Source organism: Ambystoma mexicanum, chromosome 3q (genome assembly GCF_040938575.1).
Source record: "Ambystoma mexicanum isolate Mex_15411 chromosome 3q, UKY_AmexF1_1, whole genome shotgun sequence".
NCBI classification, from domain to species: Eukaryota; Metazoa; Chordata; class Amphibia; order Caudata; family Ambystomatidae; genus Ambystoma; species Ambystoma mexicanum.
The window spans coordinates 233,782,425-233,805,658 of record NC_090926.1 but is presented as its reverse complement, the minus strand read 5'-3'; the positions used below and the strand labels follow the sequence as shown (position 1 = coordinate 233,805,658).

At 51.6% G+C, this 23,234-nt stretch overlaps 1 protein-coding gene across 5 annotated transcripts in view; it reads left to right on the top strand.

Annotated features, from left to right (window-relative positions):
* EIF4B (eukaryotic translation initiation factor 4B) overlaps positions 1 to 23,234 on the top strand; it is a 968,554-nt gene that overhangs the window by 733,764 nt on the left and 211,556 nt on the right. For all 5 annotated transcript variants that reach the window (XM_069653628.1, XM_069653629.1, XM_069653624.1 and 2 more), the window contains exon 11: positions 16,790 to 17,012. In XM_069653628.1, the coding sequence (XP_069509729.1) occupies positions 16,790 to 17,012 (223 nt within the window). The remainder of the gene's footprint in view (positions 1 to 16,789; positions 17,013 to 23,234) is intronic.

Below are 23,234 nucleotides of genomic sequence, written 5' to 3'. Positions count from 1 at the left end.
CACCTGTGGCGGCGCGGCTGCGCCTGCAGGGGATTCACGTCTACCCCTACCTGGACGACTGGCTCATCCGCTCAAGGACGAGGGAACTCGCCGTCGAACACACTGCGAGGACCGTCCAGCTACTCACAGACCTGGGATTCGCCATAAATTACCCAAAGTCCCACCTGGTGCCGTCGCAGGTGGCCCTGTTTCTGGGAGCGAAGCTCGATACAGTGAGGCGCCTGGCGGCACCGTCGGAAGAACGGACGAAGACCATTCTAGGCAAGGTGCAGCGTCTGCTAGCCACGGACGTGGCGAGGGTGAGGTCCATCAAGTCCCTCCTGGGGATGATGTCCTCTTGCATCTACCTGGTGCGCCTCTGCAGACTACGGATGCGCCCTCTTCAAGAATTTCTCGACGCCCATTGGATGCAGGCGACGAGCACCTTCGAAGACAGGGTCCCCCTCAATGAGGTGTTCCGGCGGGCGATTTTGTGGTGGGGCGTTCGAGCGCACCTCACGGCGGGCAAGGACTTTCAGACACCGGCGTACCAGGAGACAGTGACGACGGACGCCTCCCTGGAAGGCTGGGGCGCCCACACCGGAGATCTCCACGCAAGAGGCCTCTGGCTCCCGGAGGAGAGGCTCCTGCACATCAACGTCTTGGAACTCCGAGCCATGTTCTGGGCTCTCAAATTGTTCCTCCCGTCGCTCAAGGGCAAGGTGGTGCGGATCTTCACGGACAACACCACGACAATGTTTTACATACGGAAGCAGGGAGGCACCAGATCCCCAGCCCTATCCAAGGAGGCACAGGATCTGTGGCACTGGGCGGTCGCCCAGGGGATGTTCCTGGTTCCCTTCCACCTGGCAGGAGAAAGAAACGCCATCGCCGACTCGCTCAGCAGGGTGCTGCGCGCGTGTCACGAGTGGGAACTGTGCCAGGATCAGGTGGATCAACTCTTCCGACGATGGGGCAAACCTCAAATCGACCTGTTCGCAACAGCGACGAACTCGAAGTGCAAGAGGTTCGCCAGCAGGTTTCCCCAGCCGAGAAGCATGGGCGATGCGTTCTCGTTCCCCTGGGATGGCCTATACCTGTATGAGTTGTTGCCGTTGCTGTTTCGACTCATCAACCAGCTGAAGAGGTCCCGGTGCAGGATGTTCCTCGTCGCACCGGCGTGGCCGAGGCAGATCTGGTTCCCGGACCTTCTGGACTTGTCAACATCCCCTCCCATCAAGCTGTCGGCGGACGCGGACCTTCTCTCCAGAGAAGGAGGCGCCATCTTCCACCACGACCCGGCGTCGCTGAACCTGCAGGCTTGGCTCCTGCAGCGCTAGAGTTTGGAGGCTACGATATACCGGCTGATTGCAGAGAGGTTCTTGCAAAGGCCAGGGCGTCCTCGACTCTCAAATGCTACGGTCACAAGTGGAAGAGGCTCTCTATCTGGTGCCGAGCACAGAAGATCAACCCCCTTACGGATTACGGCCCCTCAAGTGCTGCCGTACCGGCTATCGCTGGCAAAGGCTGGGCTAGCCCATGCCTCCATTAAGATTCATCTGGCGGCGATCTCCAGATATACCAGAACCACAGGACGAACGTCCCTGTGGTCCCATCGACTGATAAGAGTTTATGAAAGGACTGTTCCGGTCGTTCCCGCCGGTGAAGGCCCCGGCCCTGGCGTGGGAACTTAACATGGTGCTGACCAGGCTCATGGGGCCCCCATTCGAGCCGATGCACTCTGCACCGATGAAGTTTGTGTCGTGGAAGACTGCATTCCTGGTGGCCATTACCTCCGCACGACGAGTGGGAGAGATTCAGGCCCTATCCTGCAAAGCACCGTACTTGACTTTCCATGCCTCGAGGGTGGTGCTTAGGACGCACCCCTCCTTTATGCCCAAGGTGCCGTCGGACTTCCATCTTAACGAGCCCCTGGTGTTACCTGTTTTCTTCCCGTCTCCGTCGCCGGCCGAGAGGACTTTGCACTCGCTGGATGTGGCTAGAGCGCTGAAGTTCTACGTGGACCGCACAAAGAGTTTTCGGAGGACATCACAGCTATTCGTCAACTTTGGACCTGTGAATCAAGGGAAGGCTCTCTCGAAGTCTTCTGTTTCCAGATGCCTCTTCGGCTGCATCATGCACTGCCACCGGTTGGCTAACCGACCGCTGCCAGGCCGTCCGAGAGCCCATTCGACCAGAGTGATCGCTGCTACTACGGCGTTCTTATCTGGTGTGCCCCTGCTGGACATCTGCAGGGCTGCTACGTGGAGGTCGACGCACACCTTCACGAGATTCTACTGCGTCGATCGGGATTCCAGGGTCGGCCGAGCAGTGCTGCGCAACCTGTTCGCTTAAGGTGAGCCTGGTGAGGAGGTAAGAGATGCTAAATGTTGAGTTTTTTTGTATTGCTCAATGTTGAGCCTTTTGCCACCTTCCGTGGTTGTGCATGTGTGTACTGCTATGTATTCTTATATTCATGAGCATGTGAATCCATGCCAGACCCCATGCTGGAGAAGGAACAAGTTACTTACCTGTAACTGTTGTTCTCCAGTATGGGTCTGGCATGGATTCACATGCGAACCCTCCCGCCTACCCCTCTGCGGCTCTTCACTTGGTCATACTGCCACTTCACGTGCTACCAAATCTGAAGATGGCTGCCAGAGGCGGGGCTTAGGGAGAGGGCAGTCATTGGCTGTGGTCAGTATGACGCAGAGATCAGTGATTGGTTACTACTACGAAAGACGGATCAGAAACGAAACTGATACTGATTTTTCTTTACCGAGGATTCCCAGCCTGACGACGGGGAATATTCATGAGCATGTGAATCCATGCCAGACCCATGCTGGAGAACAACAGTTACAGGTAAGTAACTTGTTCCTTATTTTTGTATTTGTAAAGCGCCTAGCAGCCCGGAGGCATTGAGGCGCTGTTTCAAGAAAGTGTCTTAGTTACAAGAAGAATATGGCAAAGCAAGGGTTACAGGTAGCAAATGCCCAACAATGAGATCCTGGGTGGGAGTCATACAAACAGTCTTGTTTTGATGCTTTTCTGAAGGCAGTGTGGGATTCAATGCTTCAGATTGTGGGCAGGTTGGATCCAGTTGGTGGCTGCTAACACCAGGAAGCTTGTGCCGCCTGCTCGGGCTTTGAGGCTTTTTTCGGGATGGCCAAACAGTTGTAGTAACTGGATCTAGTGGGTCTGTTCGAGGGGTGGGGGGGGGGGGGTTGCAGAGAATCTGAGAGGTACCGTAGTTCAGTATCATGGAGACATTTATGGGTAAGGGCCACAGACTTAAAGAGGATGCGTTCCTTAATAGGAAGCCAGTGGACTGATTTCCTTGTGGCTGAGAAATGATCTTGTCTGGAGATGCCTGTTGCTGCTCTGAGGGCATTGTTTTGCACTGTTTGTAGTTTCTTGATGTTCTTTGCTGATGTGCCTAGGATGATCCCCTACACATTTTGCTTTTGCTTTTCTTTCTTAACCTGTCCGGACATTTGACAGGGAAGTGAAGCCTTCAACTTCACTCCCCTGGCCTTTTGCTCATTTTGTTATGGGGGAACTGACCAAGGCCTCGCAAGTTTGGAGCGCCCACACGTGCCAGCTATATGCAAAAAGCCTATGGCTCTAGAAGGATAAGGTGTTGCATATGAACATATTGGAGCTACAAGCAGTTTTCTGGGCTTTCAAGCCTCAGCTCTTGGACAGGTGGCCCGGGTCTTGACGGACAACACGACCACCATGTAATGCGTCAAAAAGTAGGACGGGACGAGGTCGCCAGTCTTTGCTCTGGAGGCACAGAACCTTTTGGTGCTGGGCAATTGCTCACTGGATATTTCTAGTCCTGTTCCGCCTGGCAGACATTGAAAACAAAATTGCAGACTCTCACGGCATGGAGCTCCGGTCCTGCCACTAGTTGGAGCTCCAGCAAGCTCAAGCCTCTCGGAATTTTGGTGAGTGGGGCCAGCCTCAGATCGACCTGTTTGCGACAGTAGCCAATACCAAGTGCCAGCAGTTTGCCAGCAGATATCCTCAGGCAAGGAGTCTGGGGGATTGTTTGGGAGAATTCTCATAAATGTGCTAATTCCCTTCACCTTAGAGACCCCCAGCAACTTTGCTGGATTTTGAGGACTTAATTTTTTAACTGGAAAGAGTATGAGCCTCTCTTCCCACTCTTATGTGTTTTGATGTGTGTTTTACCCTTGTGTTCTTTGATTATGGAGTTTTAGATAACTTCACAGGCATCATCTTTTCATGCGTTACACCGCACCCTTAGTGCAGTGACACAGGGAAGCTTTTTAGGCTGTCCCAAGGTTTAAATAACTTCTCTGGGATGAACTTATGTTTCCCAGAGAATGTAAGGTTAAATTGACTTTACTAGTCTTTTTAAATTCCTAGACCCAGCATACACTATCTTCCTACAGAGTGCAGGAGTGGTAACCTAGTATCCGCTGTGTCTAAAAACTCATGTAGCAGTCAAATGCTACCCTTGCCTATTGAAACAGCTGGTGGCAGTGGTTTTATAACAAACTACCATGATTTTTCCCGACCGCGAACACCGGTAGATAAAAATTGCGGGAGCTATGTTTTTCAAGATGGAGCCTAAACCCCCTTTGTTTAAACAGGTGCCGGTCTTTTTGGACAGGTCCTTCTAGAGTTTGTCTCTGCGCGCCAAACCAGGTTAGGTCCCTTTGTTCCTACGCCTTTGGCGAGCTTCAGGACTGAAGACCACCTCTGGTGCCTGAGGGCCTGGGGTGGGCAGGAAGTGAGGGAGGTGCCGAAACTCCCTGTGCTTGGTCACCTAGGAGATCCAAATGCACTCTGTCCGGCAAGGACAACCACCCTGCTGGGGGAGTGGCAGCTAGGCTGGGATAAATGGGAGAAAACGGTTTCAAAGGCGAGTCTCTCGGATTAGAAGGCAGAGTAGACCACTGGAACGAAAGAACCGAAGACGAGCTGGAAGAGGACGGCTGCTGCAACTCCTGGACCGTTGGTTTGCCCGGTGGAGCCCTGCTGCAGGTCAGAATCGTTTAGTTCATCTCGACAGAGAAGCCCCTTCAAGGACGACATTCCTTTTTATTGGTAGGACCAATAAACTCGTAAGCCACCTGTATACCTTTCTCTGAGCTGGTTAGGATTAAACAGGGGGAAGGACACCAGCTTGTGTGCTTGAAGAGCAACCGGAATCGAAGAATTGCCAATTTGCCAGCTTTGTGACCAGTCCTCGTGCAGTGTAGGAGGCCCCCGACGTCCTGCCTCTTGTCCCCACGACTGAGGCTCAGGAACAGCAAGATCTGCAGGTACTGCCAGGAACAGAAGTCTTCAGCTGCATCTTTTTCTTCAAAATGAGGTATTGTGAAAACCCGACTGAGAACTTACCTCTCACTGCGAAAGTGCATACAACTTTGGCAACTTGCAGGCCTAGTCAGCTTGTGACCCGACATGCAAACCTTTCTTCCCTGAACTACTTCTAAGAACCATGGCAAATACTTTTCTGTTTTAAGTACCAGAACCGTTTTTACCTTCACAAGACACTAGTCGATTGACTTTGGCCTACCTATTGCATTGAATCAACTCCTCTGGTGAACTCAAACTATTTGACTGTTTTAGAGTAACTGTAATATTTGTTTTAGTAACGTATGCCTTTTTGCTCCTACTTCAATGCTACTTTGTTCCTACTTCAGGGGAGCTCAACTGCTTAGTATTCAGTATTTTAGTATAACTTTTGTTTGATATTGTTTGCTTCATTTAGTGAATGCTTTATAAACGATTGTGTAATAAATTAAGAAGTGTTTACCAAGAAACCTTGAGTCTAAGTGTCTATCATTGTAGACCTTTGTGTAACAACCTTACAAGCTCACATTCCCTCTTGAGATAAGTTTGGCTGCTCAGCTCGCTACCAAATACTGTGTGGTACACACTTGCTTACACCTGTAGTCATAGTTGTGTGTAGTGGGCCCAGAGGGTACTGCATGCAACCTCTGCCTAACAGGGACGCCTTCTTTTTCCTGTGGAAAGGCCTAGTCCTTTACGCATTCCCACCAATTCCGTTGCTCCTACGCGTGATCAACACACTCAACGCTGTTAGATGATCCTCCTTGTACTGATGTGGCCCAGTCATAACTTGTGCCTGGACCTTCTTTGCCTGACATTGGTTCCGGCCATCAAGCTGCCTCCTCTTCTGGGTGGATATTCAAGAAAGGAGGAGCAATCCTGCACCACGGCCCACTGTTAGGAAAGATTTATTTATACAGCATCTTTACTTCCATTTTTATGGACCCGCACACTCTTTAAATTTATTTTTCAACCTGACCTGTGCTTTCCTTCAGGTTCACTGCACTGGCTTTTGCTCGTGTGCCATGGGGGAAATTGACATGTCTTTCAGGCTGTCAGTACAGGGAAACCTTGTTTCCTGTTGTCTTGTTACTTTGTTGCCACATTTGTCAATTTTGGTAACATTTTATCATTGTACAATCCATTCTACAATTGCAGTACAATGGGGTACACTTTATTTTACCCTATATTAACACTCGGAGGAATTTTGTTAACTTGAGCTGTGCGTAAGGGACAATCTGGTGGCAGCAGTTATTTATTTTTTGTGTATTTTACTTTAGCCTTACCGCATTTGGCTACCTACTGTTTCTATTGTCCAAGCATGGCTGTGCCACAAGGCTTTTCGTTTGTCGCTTGTCCATCTGATCATTAACCCTTCCTCCTGGACTGTGAATACTTATATTGGCTTCCAGTGCCTGGGAAAGCAGAGGCCTTTCACGTGCTACTGCTCCCAGGAAGTGGGTTGGGACTGCCTAGTGCCAATCCACAAACTGGTTTGTGTCTCTGAATGGGTATGCATGACCTGTGCCACCAGTGGTGCTGGGGTATGTGTGGGTCAGACCTTTGTTCGGCTAGTGGGAGTTTCGGCTCTTACCTGGCTTTTTGGATAAGAGGACTCCACTAATCTTTCAGAGATCCTGGAAGAAACCGATGGAACCAAGTATCCTGTCCAGCTGCAAGACTTGCATGGACATGACCCATTGAGAAGGCCTGGCGAGCAACTTCTGCTGCTGTACTGGAAGAACCCTGTCTTGATGAAGATCTTCAGCAGACCTGCAAAGGAGCTGCGACCCTTGGAGTGGAGAGAACATCCATTCTCTACGTCTGCTCAGAGTCCTGCGAAGAAGAAACTTCAGAAGTGCCCCTGTGCTAGGCACGATTGTATGCAGTACCCTTTGGTTGCACTACAACCCTGACTTCCTGGCAATAGGCACCCAACCTTTGGTATAAGTCTGTACTACACAGGTTGGTAGTGTGGTAGAGTAGCCAGTCTTATCTTAAGAGGGGTCAATGTGAGCTGTAGGGGAGTTGCACAGATTCACAGTGCCAAGTATCCAAATAAACTCTCTTACACACAAGGTTTCTTGATTTAAACAATGATTCATTTAACAGTCAGAGTAAGCCCCCTTCAGAAGGGTGCAATATCAAGCAACACCCAAATACACGTCAAAAATACACTTAGTTTTCTAAATCAGCAAATACCCATTTGGGATGGCTCACAGACACTACCTACACCCTCAGGTGACTACAATAGCTACGGTGTTGTGGACATTAATATATCACTGTTGCATTTAGAATGGGAGTGTCAAAGAAAAGAGGTTTCAGAATAAGACAAGTATTCACACAATTATTCTTAACCAGGTAAGTACTTTCAATAAACTCATCACCCCTCCCCCCTCCCCTCCCTCCCCAAAGTCGGTTAACCCTTTCCTGGAAGGAAGGCAAAACACATAAGCCGAGGAGAGAAGAGTCGTTCAGGGAGCCAGGCCAGCCAATGTTAAGTTGGCAAAAGTCAAAGTGAACTGAAGCACTTCTTGCAGGTGAGTAAAAGTCTTGCACACTGCTTTAGAAATCTTTGTAGCACAAGTAGAATCAAATGTAGGGTCGCAACCTGTTCTACTGTGAGTAGTAGAAGATGCAAGCAACTCTACCAGAGCAATTGAGAAGTCTCAACTGAGATCAAGCAAGGTGTCACCACAAGAGGTAAGTTCTCTCAGACTGTACAGTACCTTTTTAGGTTGAAGAAAAGTGCAGCAGGTGGCTTCTGTTCCTGTGCAGCTCTGCAGATCCTGGTGTTCCTGTGCCTCAGTCGTGCTGGACATGAGGGAGGACTTCTGAGGACTCCTGCACTGCAATGGGACGGTCACTGACCGCAACTGGCAATCTTCAAACAAGTGGCACTTCGGTGTTTCAGCTCATCGCGTCTACCGCAAATGGCAACACTGCTATTGAGATGGGCTTTCCTTGCATCTGGGGTCCCGCACTCTGTTGAGGGGGCGGGGGCTCAGGCTCAGTCAGTCCTGCTTCCTGGGAGTCCGGAGGATCTTCCTGGAGCTCTTGGCCAGCTTAAAAGCAATGCGCATGATCTGGTGTTCCTCTCACTGGCTATTCGGTTCCAGCAGAGACTGCAGTGGAAGTTCAACCAGCTTCGAGTGGATGTCCAGGTGGCTTACTTTGGAGTTGATTGGTACCACCAACTCAAAGGGAGAAGTCGTCCTTGCAGGGCTTCTCTAGTCCAAACGAAAATGGAATTTCAGCACAGCAGCAGGACTTCACCGGGCAAACCAACGGTCCCGGAGTTGCAGCAGGTGTCCTCTTCAAGTTCTTCTTCGGATTCCTTCGTCCAGTGGTAGACTCTGCTTTCCAAGCCAAAAAGCTGCGCCTTTTATGCAAGTTTCTCCCATTCATTCCAGCCTAGCTGTCAGTCCCCCAGCAGAGTGGCTGTCCTTGCCGGACAGTCAGCCGGCCAATCATCCCAGAGTGCATTTGGGTCTTCTAGGAGACTTTCGGGCACTTCCCTCACTTCCTGCCCACCCCAGACACCCTGGAGCCAGAGGCGGGCTTCACTCGTGAATCCCGCCAAAGGCAAAGCAAACAAAGGGACCAAACCTGGTCTGGCGCGCAGAGTAAATCTCAAGAAGGACCTTTGCACAAAGAAATGGTGAAAAAAGACTGGGGCCATTTTGACAAAAAAGGCACCCTTTGATGCTTTACCGCAGCTGCGAACGCAGCCCGCGTTAAATGCATACCACATTAGTTAAAAGAAAACCACTGCCACTAGCCATTCAATGAGGAAATGTTACATGAGATACGAAGTAACCCCTCCAGCACCCTATTGTAAGATGGTGTGTGCTGGGTCTAGAAAGTTATAAAGGTAAGTGAAGTCAATGTTACTTTACAGCACTGGGAAACAGTAGTTTATCCCAGAGAAGGTATTTACACCTTTGGGGAATCTGGAAGACTTCCCTGTGCCACTGCACTGAAGGTGCTGTGTGGCGCAATGTAAAAGATGACGACTATGGAGTTTGTCAGGCTCCATAAACAAAAGACATGCTAAGTTAAAAAATCACATTAAAATACAGGAGTCGGGGGGGGGGGGGGGGGGGGGGGGAGGAGGGGGATTCAGGCCCCGTCTTGCAAGCAGGCTTGTCTTTCCACGCTTCAAGGGTGGTACTGTGTACACACCCCACCTTTATCCCAAAAATGCAGTGTAATTCCACCTCAATGAACCTTTGGTGTTGCCGATCTTCTTTCCAAATCAAGTCGTCCCAGGCGGAGAGGGCCTTGCATTCGCTGGACGTTGCTTGTGCCTTGAAATTCTACGTGGCACGTACAAAGGATTTTCAGAAGACCTCTCAGTTCTTGTCAGCTTTGGACTTAAAAATTAGGGAAAGGCCTTGTTGAAGGCTTCCATCTCCAGGTGGTTCTCCAACTGCATCATGCACTGTTAACTGGCTAGCATGCCGCTGCCAGGCCGTCCGAGAGCCCACTCCACCAGAGCCATCGCAGCTACGATGGCATTTCTCTCTGTTGTGCCCCTGCTCGACATCTGCAGGGTTGCTACGTGGAGGTTCACGCAAATGGTTGCAAGGTTCTACTGCGTCGACAGGGTACCCAGGGAGGAGTCCCAAGTCGGCCAAGCGGTGCTACGCAACCTGTTTTAGGAGAGTCTGTTCCAGAGGTCAGTGTTGATTGCTTCTGTTGAGCCTTGCCCCTTCCTGTGGTTGTGTATATGTACTGCTGTGTAATTGTTGTTCATGAGCGTGTGAATCCATGCCAGACCTATGATGGAGAACATTAGTTACAGGTAAATAACTTTAACCATACTCGTTGTGTCCTGACAGTCCATAGTTCCCTTTCTCCAGCATGGGGTCTGGCATGGATTCACATGCTCATGAATATTCCCGGTCGTCAGGCTGGGAATCCTCGGTAAAGAAAAAACCAGTATCAGTTTCGTTTCTGATCTGTCTTTCGTAGTAATAACCAATCACTGGTCTCTGCGTCATAATGACCACAGCCAATGACTGCCCTCTACCTAAGCACCGCCTCTGAGAGCCATCTTCAGATTTTTACCGCACGTTCATGTGTTGGGATCCTCGTGCTATTGCTCTCGAGCGTTAGTGCTATTTTTTTCACGTTTTTTGCTCAAAAACTTCATTTTTTCGGTCAAAAGAGCCTCAAGCTCCACCGACTCTCTCTCCGATCAACGGGGACCCGTGTCGGATTCGTCTGCGCCCCTCAAGGGTGAAGATTTCATCGAGCTACGCTTTGGAGGACTCCAGAAGCTTCTTAGGCCCGGACATGGCCCAGGAGAAGGGAAGCTCGACGCCCGGAAAGCTGTTCAGGGTCTGCCCTGGATGCCAGCTGCAGAACGTCTTTAAGGAGGACGAGCACTCCTTTTGTCTATACTGCTTACATGAGGACAAGACGCACATGGAGAAGGACTGTGCGTTTTGCGGCAATATGTCGGAGCGGACCATGAAGGACCGCCATCAACGTCTCGCCAACTGGCTGGAAGGGAAGAGCCCGTCAGGCGCGAAGAAGAGGAAGAAATCCGAGCGGTCTTCTAAGACCTTTGAGGACGCCCCGGCGACGGGGGTCCAACACAAGGCCAAGCACCGCGAGTCCACTGGCACCGGGAGCGCCGAACGGTCGGGCTCTACGGGCACCAGGCAGGGCGCACCCTCCCCGGCACCATCAACCACGAGCCAACGCTCTGGGTCGGGTAAGAGGAAGGGCGAGCACCCGGCAAAGCTCCTGGAGAGGCCCCGGTCGAGCTCGAAGGCCCCATCGGAGGGGGAGCGAGGCAGTGTCCCCCCCCCTCAAGGATAAGGCGGTGAGCGCACCTAAGGTGGTGAAGGCCTTAATCCATCCGGCCAAGCCCTCTATCGATACTGTCGCGGCGACCCTGGCTCAGCCTGTGGAGGCTACACCAGTGGTGGCGACCTCGGGGCTCAGAGTCTCCCTGCCACCTCGGAGGGAGTCCTCTTTTGTGCCCATCGATAGGACCCCCGTGAAATCCCCGGCGGGGAAGAAGGGGGGGCAGGGCGTCGTCGTAGATTCGGCTTCAACCTTGGAGGAAGAGCTGATCGAGGTCTTAAGCCACGGCCTTGGCGTGGAAGACCGGCCCGTCGGGATGGATCCCGACGCAGGTGATGACGACATCGTCGAGGGTGCCGACGGGGCCCCTGATCGCCCATCGGATTCCCCTCTGCCAGCGCCGCAGGACAACTCGGCGGCCATTTTGTTGGCTATACAGTCCTTATGCTCAGAGATAAGGACGAGACTACCGTTGCCGACGGAGGAACCTCTCCCGTCGGGGGAGCCTGAACCGGGACCTTCTGGCGTTCCCCCACCCAAGAAAAGAAGGATTCACCCTCCACCTCCTTTTCAGCCGTCGCGCACCGTCCAGCCCTCCTCCCCGTCCACCCGAGGGGATGATACGGGGACTGACACGGCAGCGACGGGTACGGACGACGAGGTATATGACGAGGATCTACCGTCGTCACCTCCCACCAGGGCTTCTCCGCCCGACGAGATTGGTTCGTTCCACTCCATGATCGCCAGGGCATCCGAGCTTTTCCAACTCTGCCCTGAGGAGAAGAAAAAGGAAGGATTCCTTTATCAACGGCGCGAGGCCAAGAGGAAGACGGTCCTCGCGGTGCCTCTACTGGACGACATTTGGGATGAGGGCCTCGCCCTCCTCAAGAACCCTTCCACTACGCCAGCTAGAAGAGACCGGTACGAGAAGAAGTACCGGGTCCCGGACGCGGCCCCCCTGTGCCTCCGGGCGCAGCCTACCCCAGACTCCGTCGTCTCCGCGGCGCAAAGGAAGAAAGCGGGGGGGGGGTGCGGCCTCCACATCGACTTCCCCACCGGACGGCGAGGGAAAGAAATTGGACACTATGGGACGCAGGGTCATCTCGTCTGCAGCGACGACGATTAAAGCGGCCAACGCCTTGGCTATCGTGGCCCGCTACGACAGGGAGCTATGGTACAAACTGGCTCCCCTGCTGGACTTCCTACCGGACGACAAGAGGGCGGATGCCCTGGAGATCCTACAGGAAGGTGAGGTGGCGTCGGACCACGCCATCACTATTGCGACAGACATCGCCGACACTGGGTTTCGCCAGTTGGGCAACAGCGTGTGCCTTAGGCGGCGTGGATGGCTCAAGGCTATGGACTTCCATCAAGACGTACAGACCAGAGTCCTGGACATGTCGTTCGATGGGAACAACCTGTTTGGGAAAACAGTGGACGATTCCCTTCAGGCCAGTAAAGCGGACACTGAGACGGCCTGGACCCTTGGGGTTCTGCAGCAACGACGGACGCCCTTTTGGAGCAGCGGAGGCAAGGGCGCCTCCAAAGGTTCCGGCGGCGGTTTCTACACCTACCGTGAAGCGGCCCGCTCGTCGTCTCAGGAGGCCTACAGAGGACGAGGCAAGTCCGGCGGACCCCGCCGTCGTCGCCAAGGAGGTCAAGGCGGCAAAGCCTCGTCGAAACAGGATTGAACCGACCGTGGGGTCGGGCCCCCACCGATGCACCCCGGTGGGAGGCCGGCTGGCGAGCTTCGTCAGCGTGTGGGAGTCCATCTCCACCGACGTTGGGTGCTGGACGCCTTAGCCCGGGGCCACGCGCTCGAGTTTCAAAGGTGCCCGCGCATCCCCCCCGTGGCCAGGAAAGAGCTTCACGTCCCTCGGCTTCTCCTGGAGGTAAGGGCGATGCTCAGGAAGGGCGCCATCAAACTCTTCCCAAAGAGGCTTCGGGGCTCCGGAGTTTACTCGAGATACTTCCTCGTGAAGAAGAAGACGGGAGGATGGCGCCCCATCCTAGACCTGCGACGTCTGAACAAATTCATCAAGGCGCAGAAGTTCTGGAGGGTGACCATCCGGCACGTCCTGGGTCAGCTGGAGGAAGCAGACTTCCTGTCGTCGTTGGATTTGGAGGATGCCTACTTCCATATTCCCATCCTAAAGGGGCACCGAAAATTCCTCAGGTTTGTGGTCCAAGGGCGTCACTACCAGTTCAAAGCCCTCCCCTTCGGACTACGGTCGGCACCCAGGGTATTTACCAAGTGCCTTGCACCGGTGGCGGCGCAGCTGCGCCGCGAGAGGATCCACGTCTACCCCTACCTGGACGACTGCCTCCTCCGAGCCAAGACGAGGGAGCTTGCCGTGGAGCACATGGCAGGGACCGTCCAACTTCTCACGGACCTGGGATTCTCCGTGAACTACGCCAAGTCCCACCTGGTACCCGCGCAAAACGCACTGTTTCTGGGAGCGAAGCTCGACAGTGTCCCTTCTGGCCTCCCCGTCGGAGGAAAGGACCAGGTCCATCCTGGGCAAGGTACAGCGGATGTTGGTTTCCGACGCGGCCAAGGTGAGGTCCATCAAGTCCCTCCTCGGAATGATGTCTTCTTGCATCTACCTCATTCCCATGTGCAGGCTCCGGATGCGCCTGTTGCAGGAGTTCCTGGACGCGCGCTGGATCCAAACGACGGGCGGCTTCGAGGAGAGGATCACACTCGACGAGAGTTTCCGCCGAGCGGTCCGGTGGTGGGGCACCCGCGCGCATCTGACGGCGGGCATGGACTTCCAGACCCCAGACCACCAGGAGACAGTGACCACGGATGCCTCCCTGGAAGGGTGGGGAGCGCACACCGAAAATCTGCACGCGAGAGGCCTTTGGCTCCCGACGGAGAAGTCGCTCCATATCAACGTCCTGGAGCTCCGTGCAGTGTTCTGGGCCCTCAGGTCCTTCCTTCCGTCCCTCAAGGGCAAGGTGGTGAGGATCTTTCACCGACAACACCACCACCATGTTTTACATCAGGAAACAGGGCGGAACCAGGTCCCCAGCACTGTCCAAGGAGGCGCAGGACCTGTGGCATTGGGCCGTCGCCCAAAGGATGTTTCTGGTGCCGTTTCACCTGGCAGGGATAAAGAACACCATCGCCGACTCACTCAGCAGGGAGCTGCGCTCGTGCCACGAGTGGGAACTACGGCAGGATCTAGTGGATCGCCTCTTCCGACGGTGGGGCACACCCCAGATCGACCTGTTCGCGACGGCGACGAACTCCAAGTGCCGGAGGTTCGCCAGCAGGTTTACCCAGGCGAGGAGCATGGGCGATGCTTTCTCGTTCCCCTGGGAGGGCCTGTTCCTCTACGCGTTCCCTCCTTTGCCACTGCTAATCCGGCTCGTCAACCAGCTCAAGAGGTCACAGTGCAGGATGATCCTCGTCGCACCTGCGTGGCCGAGGCAGATATGGTTCCCGGACCTTCTGGACTTATCAGCGTCCCCGCCAATCAAGCTGCCGGTGGACGCGGATCTACTCTCCAGGGAAGGAGGCGCCATCCTCCACCACGACCCGAAATCGCTGAACTTGCAGGCCTGGCTCCTGCAGCGCTAGAGTTTGGAGGATACGACATACCGGCCGACTGCAGAGAGGTTCTTGCAAAGGCCAGGGCGTCCTCGACTCTTAAATGCTACGGACACAAATGGAAGAGGTTCTCTGTCTGGTGCCACGCACAGAAGATTAACCCTCTACGGATTACGGCTCCCCAGGTACTGCCGTACCTGCTGACGCTGGCCAAAGCTGGGCTGGCGCACGCGTCCATCAAGATTCATCTTGCTGCGATCTCCCGATACACCAGAACCACGGGCCGGACGTCCTTGTGGTCTCATCGTCTGGTGAAAGAGTTCATGAAGGGACTGTTCAGATCATTCCCGCCGGTGAAGGCTCCGGCCCCGGCGTGGGAGCTCAACGTGGTGCTGACCAAGCTCATGGGACCTCCGTTCGAGCCTCTGCACTCGGCCCCGTTGAAGTTTCTGTCGTGGAAAACATCGTTTCTTGTGGCCATCACCTCCGCACGACGGGTGGGAGAGATCCAGGCCCTTTCCTGCAAGGCCCCGGACTTGACTTTTCATGACACGAGGGTAGTGCTCAGGACGCACCCCTCCTTCATGCCCAAGGTACCGTCGGACTTCCATCTCAACGAACCCTTGGTGTTGCCGGTGTTCTTCCCGTCGCCTTCGTCGCCGGCTGAGAGGACTTTGCACTCGCTGGATGTGGCTAGAGCGCTGAAGTTCTACGTGGACTGCACGAAGGGGTTTCGGAAGACGTCACAACTCTTTGTGAATTTTGGACCTGTCAATCAGGGGAAGGCTCTCTCGAAGGCTTCCATTTCCAGATGGCTCTCCGGCTGTATCATGTACTGTCATCGGTTGGCAAACCGACCGCTGCCTGGCCGTCCGAGAGCCCATTCCACCAGAGCGATCGCAGCCACCACGGTGTTCCTTTCTGGTGTGCCCCTGCTGGACATATGCAGGGCTGCTACGTGGAGGTCGACGCACACCTTCACGAAATTCTACTGCGTCGATCGGGATTCCAGGAAGGAGTCCAGGGTCGGCCAAGCAGTGCTGCGCAACCTGTCCGCCTGAGGTGAGCCTGGTGAGGAGGTAAGGTGCTTAATGTTGGGTTTGATGTAATGCTTAATGTTGAGCCTTTGCCACCTCCCGTGGTTGTGCATGTGTGTACTGCTATGTATTCTTTATTCATGAGCATGTGAATCCATGCCAGACCCCATGCTGGAGAAGGAACAAGTTACTTACCTGTAACTGTTGTTCTCCGGCATGGGTCTGGCATGGATTCACATGCGAACCCTCCCGCCTATCCCTCTGCGGCTCTTCACTTGGTCATACTGCCACTTCACGTGCTTCCAAATCTGAAGATGGCTGCCAGAGGCGGTGCTTAGGTAGAGGGCAGTCATTGGCTGTGGTCAGTATGACGCAGAGACCAGTGATTGGTTATTACTACGAAAGACAGATCAGAAACGAAACTGATACTGGTTTTTTCTTTACCGAGGATTCCCAGCCGGACGACGGGGAATATTCATGAGCATGTGAATCCATGCCAGACCCATGCTGGAGAACAACAGTTACAGGTAAGTAACTTGTTCCTTCCTCCATACGTCCCTCCCACCTTCCCCCGCTAGTATGCCAATGGCTTCTAGGTTATATGACTAGCCAGGTATATTAAGCGTCTGTATTCAAAGGGGACTGAGGTGAGGTGCTGGAGGGCCGGGTTGCCCCCACTCGCAATACCAAATTTAATGTGGAAGCTAATTTTCCGCTGCAAAAGGTTCCGGTACCCTCCCCATGTTGGTGGACGCCCACAAGGATGGAGAAAAGAGGACTATGGACTGAGTACTCTAGTTACTACAGTGAGTAACTTTCATTAGATACACATGCTACTTGGCTCCTATTACAGAAACGTACCTGTCGACGCCTGACTTTGCTTAATTACCTACCACTGGATCGGGATCTATGCATAGCTTGTGAATCAGAGACATGTTGCAGACTGTTACATAATGTTTTACTTTCCTGGTAGCTTCTCTTGTCAGACCTATGTCCTGAGTAGCATGATATAGCTACGTTCCTGAGTAGCATGATATTCATTGCCATGGTCTGGTTTTCTTTTTAGGCACACGAAGAAGGGAAAGTGAGAAATCTGTGGAAAACGAAGTGTTTGGTAAAGATGAGGAATCTACATCTCCTAGCTCCAAAGGTCCAAAAGCAGAGTCTCCAACTCCTCTAAAGGTGATGCCAGCCCCTCCTCCAAAGGAAAATGCCTGGGTGAAGCGCAGCACCACCTCTCCCGCTGCTCGTTCACTAAGCTCGGACTCTGATCAGCAGTCCCCCACAAGGTAAGTGCAAGTGCTATTTTAATCTTCTGCATCTAATCCTTACTTTGCATATATCCTCTATTGGTAAAGTATTCTCACAGAGGTTTTTAAAATTGAGCAGTAAATTCAGTTGCCCATACAGTGCATCTTGACCTAGTCCAGCGATACGATACCTTTGCCTCTCGATGTTTTGGATTTTCATATGTTCTTTGACCCATTGGTTTGCATTGAGAACACAGTTTTTGGGACAGCGGTTTGTGCTGACTCTTAAAACTTTGACTGCTCTTCTTTTCATTTTTGCCTTTAATTACTGGTTGGTTTCACCTTTTGGGAAAAGACTTTCTGTAAGTAAACACTAAGTACTTACCTTTGGGCCTTGGTTGGTCGGTAATTAAAGCTCTGATGCTTGTTAATCTGCTTAGAATCACATGCTGTGTATATAGTCCGACATCCAGTGGTCACCGCGGAGTATTGCATCTTGTCTTTCAAGAATTGAAAGGGACGTCGACATGGGCGTGCCTGTAACACTATCCGTGACGTGTAGTGTACCCAAAATCCTTGGCAGGCTAAACACTTAGTGTACCAAGTGTTTACCCCTCAATCACAACAAGTCGGTTTGTGCGGCTTGTAAGCTCTTGCACCCGAAAACTTTGAAGGAGCGCCTTGTTAAGCGGTGGACGGCCTATGGAATGTCGCAGGCCGAGTCTGGTTCTCCCGCTGCCACAACCGCCGATTGTGACGAGGGGTTGAGAGACGAACTAGCCTCCGATTCGGAGGCGATTGACCTTTCGGGGGAGCGCTCTCGCTCCACGTAGTCTGTCCCTGGCCCCGCTAGGCAAGACCTAGGTCCTGCTATTAGGAATGTACACCCCGGCGACATAGACGCACATGTTCCCCACGCTAAAGACCCAACCCCAGGGACATCTTCGACTAAACAGTCAAAGCGGTCCATAGCGCCAACGGGTCCCCTCCCATGCATCCCCGGTCAGGCCGGCTAACCTTGTTTTTTCGAGCATGGGAGGGAATAACTACAGACCAGTGGGTGCTAAAGACCGTTGCCTATGGGTACTGTATACAATTCAGCCACACAGTTCAGACCGCCATGAGCAAGATGCCTGACGCCAGAACATCTTCGAATCCTGCTACAAGAAGTGGAGACCCTGCAGGAAAAGGGCACCATAGAGGTCGTACCTCTTCTACGGGTAAACAAGGGTATTTATTCAGTGTACTTCCTTGTACCCCAAAAAAATCTCACCATGCACCCTGTACTAGATCTGCGCCCAGCGAACACATTTGTGAAGCCCCAAAAGTTTCATATGGTCACTCTGCAAGAGGTAATTCCCCTGCTCACACAGGGGATTACATGGCAACATCGGACATGAAAGATGCATACTTTCATATTTCAATGTTGCCGGCGCACAGAAAATACCTCAGATTCATGATTCAAGACAAGCACTATCAGTTCAAAGTACTACCCTTCTGCATAGCTTCTGCGCCAAGGGTATTTACAAAGGTAGTGGCAGCAGCAAACCTGTGCAGGCAATCCATTCCTGTTCTCGACGACTGGCTCATAACATGGGATTCCTACGAAACCTGCCTGTCAAATACCCAAAGAACTATAGATATTTTATTCAGTCCAGGATTCTCTATCAACGAGAAGAAAGCCAGGCTAGGCCCCAGCCAGGTCAAACAGTTCCTAGGGGGCTCTAATTCGAACAAAGGACAGCCTTGTCGTCCCCGCCAAGAGGATCCAAAACCTGCTGTTTCAAATCCCTCAATATGTAGCCAGTTGAGGTGACAGTACGCAAATCTATGCGCCTGTTGGGAATGATGGCATCATGCATTTATTTGGTTCCTCACTCGTGCTTGCGCATGAGTGGCTCAACAGCCAGTGGTGTCAGGACAATGGGAAGATCTAGTGGTTGTCTCGCCAGCCCTTCTCGCGCTACAGTGGTGGTCGAGGGAGAACCTCTTGAATTTCCAGACACAATTGCAAGTAAAGACGGTCCTGATCCTCACAGACAGCACCACAGCCATGTACTACCTGAACAAACAAGGGGGCACTCGCTCTCCAGGGCTGTCCAAACTGTCCCAGAACATTTGGAAGTGAGCTCTCAAACACATGTTCCTGTTGTCACAACATGTTCCAGGGGAACTCCATCTTCTGTCAGACGTACTCAGCAGAAATGTTTCGCACTACCCATGAAGACATCGTCTCCAACGTTTTTGCAGAATGGGGCTTCCCAGAGATCGACTTGTTCGCAATGCCAACATTACGCCTCCAGGTACCCCCAGAACCGTTCAAAGGGGAACGGACTCAGGATAACATGGTCAGGGAATTTCTTTTACGCTTTCTTCTCCCAACAGCCCTGTACCTCCTCCCTAAATCCCAGCCCCCCCCCCCCCCGACTGTGCTACTCAACAAGATAGTGCAGAAGATGCACCAGGAACCAGTCACAATGATATTGGTGGCTCCCACGTGGGCCCGACAACCCTGGTTCGCTCATCTGATGGAGATGTCCCGATCTTCTCCAATGAAACTGCCTTTCCCGTACAACATGTTGTTGCAAGACAAGGGGGAGACACTTTACTGATTCCCGCAAGCATTGAACTTTGCGGCCTGGCTCCTGAGGTCATAGAGTTCGGGCACCTGCAACTCCCCCAGAGATGTATGGACATACTCAGGGAGGCAAGAAAACCTACGCACGATATTGCTATTCCCGTAAGTGGAAACTTTTTGTTATCTGGTGCAACTATAAGACCATCCCCATTGACTGCTCTCCTACTCATATCGTTTTGTACCCGACTCACTTACTTGACTCAGGCCTAGTCTTTAACTTGCTAAAAGTTCATTTAGCTTCAGCCTACACTACATCACAACAAAAGGTGTTGTGGTGGAAGATACCAGTTATTAAGGCTTTCATAGAGGGAGTAAAAAGAATTCACCCTCCCATTTCTAACCCAGCTCCCGGATGGGACCTAAACATGGTGTTGACTAGACTTATGGGGTCTCCTTTCAAACCCATGCATAAAGCAAGTCTCAAAGATCTCACCTACAAAACTGCCTTAACAGCCATTACTTCCATTAGGAGAGTCAGTGAACTACAAGCGCTCTCTTCTAGACCCCTTTGTAACAGCTCAACAAGATAAGGTGGTTCTGCGCACTCACTCTAGGTTTGCGCCTAAATTCATTTCACAATTCCATGTGAACAATCCATAGAACTACCAAGGTTCTTTCAGAACCCCTCAAACATGGGAGAAAGAAGCCTGGGAACACTGGATGTATGCAAAGCAGTCCTGTTTTGCATGGAACGAACTAGACCACTAAGAAAAACAAATCAGTTTTTGGTTTCAGTGGCAGCAGGTAGAGGGGGAGACCCTGTCTCCAAATCTACAATCTCTAAAGGGATTGTCAAATGCATCACACTCTGTTTCGCTCTTGCTAAGAGAACTGCCCCTCAAGCCTAGAGCATGTTCTACCTACTCGAGGCACTGGGGCTTCCATAGCATTCATTGCAAATGTTTCCCTAGAGTCCATTTGCAAAGCGGCAACCTGGAGTTCTGGACACACCTTTTACAAAACACTATTGCCTAGATACTCATTCTAGGTCTGATTCTCAGGGGGAAAAAGCAATAATAAGGCATCTTTTTTCTACTGTTCGTTCTCGCAACCCACCTCCAACTCCGGGTACTGCTCGCTAGTCTATGCACAGCATGTGATTCTAAGCAGATTAACAAGCATCAGAAGACATGCATTACTTACCATAAAAGCATTTCTGAAGATATCTGCTTAGATTCACATGCGCCCACACTTCCTCCCTGCTCGGGTGGAAGCAACATAAACGTCTTACTACTTTCTCTTTTCTGTAATCACTCACGATAGTCATAGGCTCCCTCATGGTAGAAAAAATAAAACGGGAGGGACCTTGACACGTGAGTGATTTGGGGTACACTACATGTCACGTTAGGGATAATGTTACTGGCACACCCATGTGGACGTCCCCTTTCAATCCTCGAAAGACAAGATGCAATACTCTGCGGTTACCACTAGATGTCGGGCTATATGCACAGTATGTGAATCTAAGCAGATCCAATCATCAGAAATGCTCTTACGGTAAGTAATGCATGTTATATCAATGTTCAGTGTCCTAGCAATTGAAGTCATCCCGGTGTGTAGCAAGTGTGTGTGACATCCCAAAAGGGTATCTACTTAACTGAAACTGAAGGAGTGTATTTTTGAAGTGTATTTTATTGTTGCCAATTGTCCTTTCTAAAGAAGGCTTATTAAGTGTTGGGGAGAATTCTCATAAATCTGCTAATTCCTTTCACCTTAGAGACCCCCAGCAACTTTGCTGTATTTTGGGGACTTAAGTTTTTCACCTGGAGAGTGTGACCCTTTTTTCCCAGACTCGTGTATTTTGATGTTTTTTTAATCTTGTGTTCTTTGATTAAATACCTTCTCTGAGAAAAACTGTTTCCCACTGGTGGCAGTGGTTTTACAACGAACCTCCAGGATTTTTCCTGACCGTGAATACCGGTAGGGTTAAATCACGGGAGCCATGTTTTTCTAGGTGGCGTCCGTGCCCCCTTTTCTTAAACAGGTCTTGGTCTTCTTTTTTCACCATTTCTTTTTGGAAAGGTCCTTCTAGAATTTGTCTGCACGCCAAACCAGGGTTTGTCCCTTTTTTCCATCGGCTTTGGCGGGCTTCAGGACTGAAGACCGCCTCAGGCGCCAGAGTGTCTGTGGTGGGCAGGAAGTGAGGGAAGTGCCCGAAACTCCATGTGCTTAGTCTCCTAGGAGACCTAAATGCACTCTGGCGTGATTTGCTGGCTGACTGTCCGGCAAGGACAGCAACCCTGCTGGGTGAGTGGCAGCTAGGCTGGAATGAATGGGTGGAAACTGGATAAAAGACAAGTCTGTAGGCTTGGAAGGCAGTCGACCAGTGGAACGAAAGAACCGAAGGCGAGCTTGAAGAGGACCGCTGCTGCAACTCCTGGACCGTTGGTTTGCCCGGTGAAGCCCAGCTGCAGGTCCGAATCGCCAAGTTCACCTCGACGGAGAAGCCCCTGCAAGGACGACTTCTCCCTTTGAGTTGGTGGGACCAATCAACTCGACACTAAGCCACCTAGATACCATTTTCGGCTGGTTGCATTTTCCTCAGAGTGCTGCAGGAAACCTAATAACCAGGCAGAGGGACACCAGTTTGTGTGCTTGTCTACATCTACCGGGATTGAAGATTTGCCATTTGCCAGCTTTGTGTCCAGTCCCAGTACAGGAGTCCCCCCGATGTCCTCCCTCTTGTCCCCACGATTGAGGCTCAGGAACAGCGAGATCTGCAGGAACAGAAGTCTTCAGCTGCATCTTTTTCTTCATTGTAAGGTACTGTAAAAACCCGACCGAGAGAACTTGCTTCTCACTGCGAAAGTGCGTGAAACCTTTGCAACTTGCTGAACTAGTCAGGTTGTGACCTAACATACAAGTCTTTTTTTAATGAACTACTTCTGAGAACTTTGCCAAAGACTTTTCTGTTTAACTACCAGAACTGCTTTATCCTCTACAAGACTTTAGCCCATTGACTTTGGCCTAACCAATTGCGTTGAATTTACTCCTCTGGTGAACTCAAAATATTTGCACTGTCTAAGAATAAGTGGAACCTTCTTTTTATTAACCTATGCCTTTTTGCTCCTACTTCAAATACTCTGCCATTTTGCTCCTCCTTCAAAATTGTTTAAATGCCTCAGAAACTGGTAGTGTAAAGTACTGAAGTATATTTTTGTGTGATATAGATTGCCTCCTTCTAGTGAATGTTTTATAACTGTGAAATTAAGTGTTTTACCAAGAAACCTTGAGTGTAAGAGTTTATTTGAATACTTGTGATTGTAGACCTCTGTGTAACATCATTACAGCTCACATTCCCCTCTTGAGATAGGCCTGGCTGTTCGGCAACGATACCAAAACTGTCTAGTACAGACTTATACCAAAGGTTTGTTTACTTATACCTGTAATCCTAATTGTGTGTAGTGGTCCCCAAGGGAACTGCATACAAACTTGGCCTAACACCCTTCTGGACTTCCTTCCCGATGACAAGCGGGCTGAGGTGTTGGAGATCCTACAGGAAGGCGAGGTGGCTTCGAACCATGCCATTGCAGTGGCCACGGACATTGCTGACACGGCATTCCGCCAGATGGGCAACAGCGTTTGCCTTCGTCGGCGGGGCAGGTTGTAAGGCACGAATTTCCGCT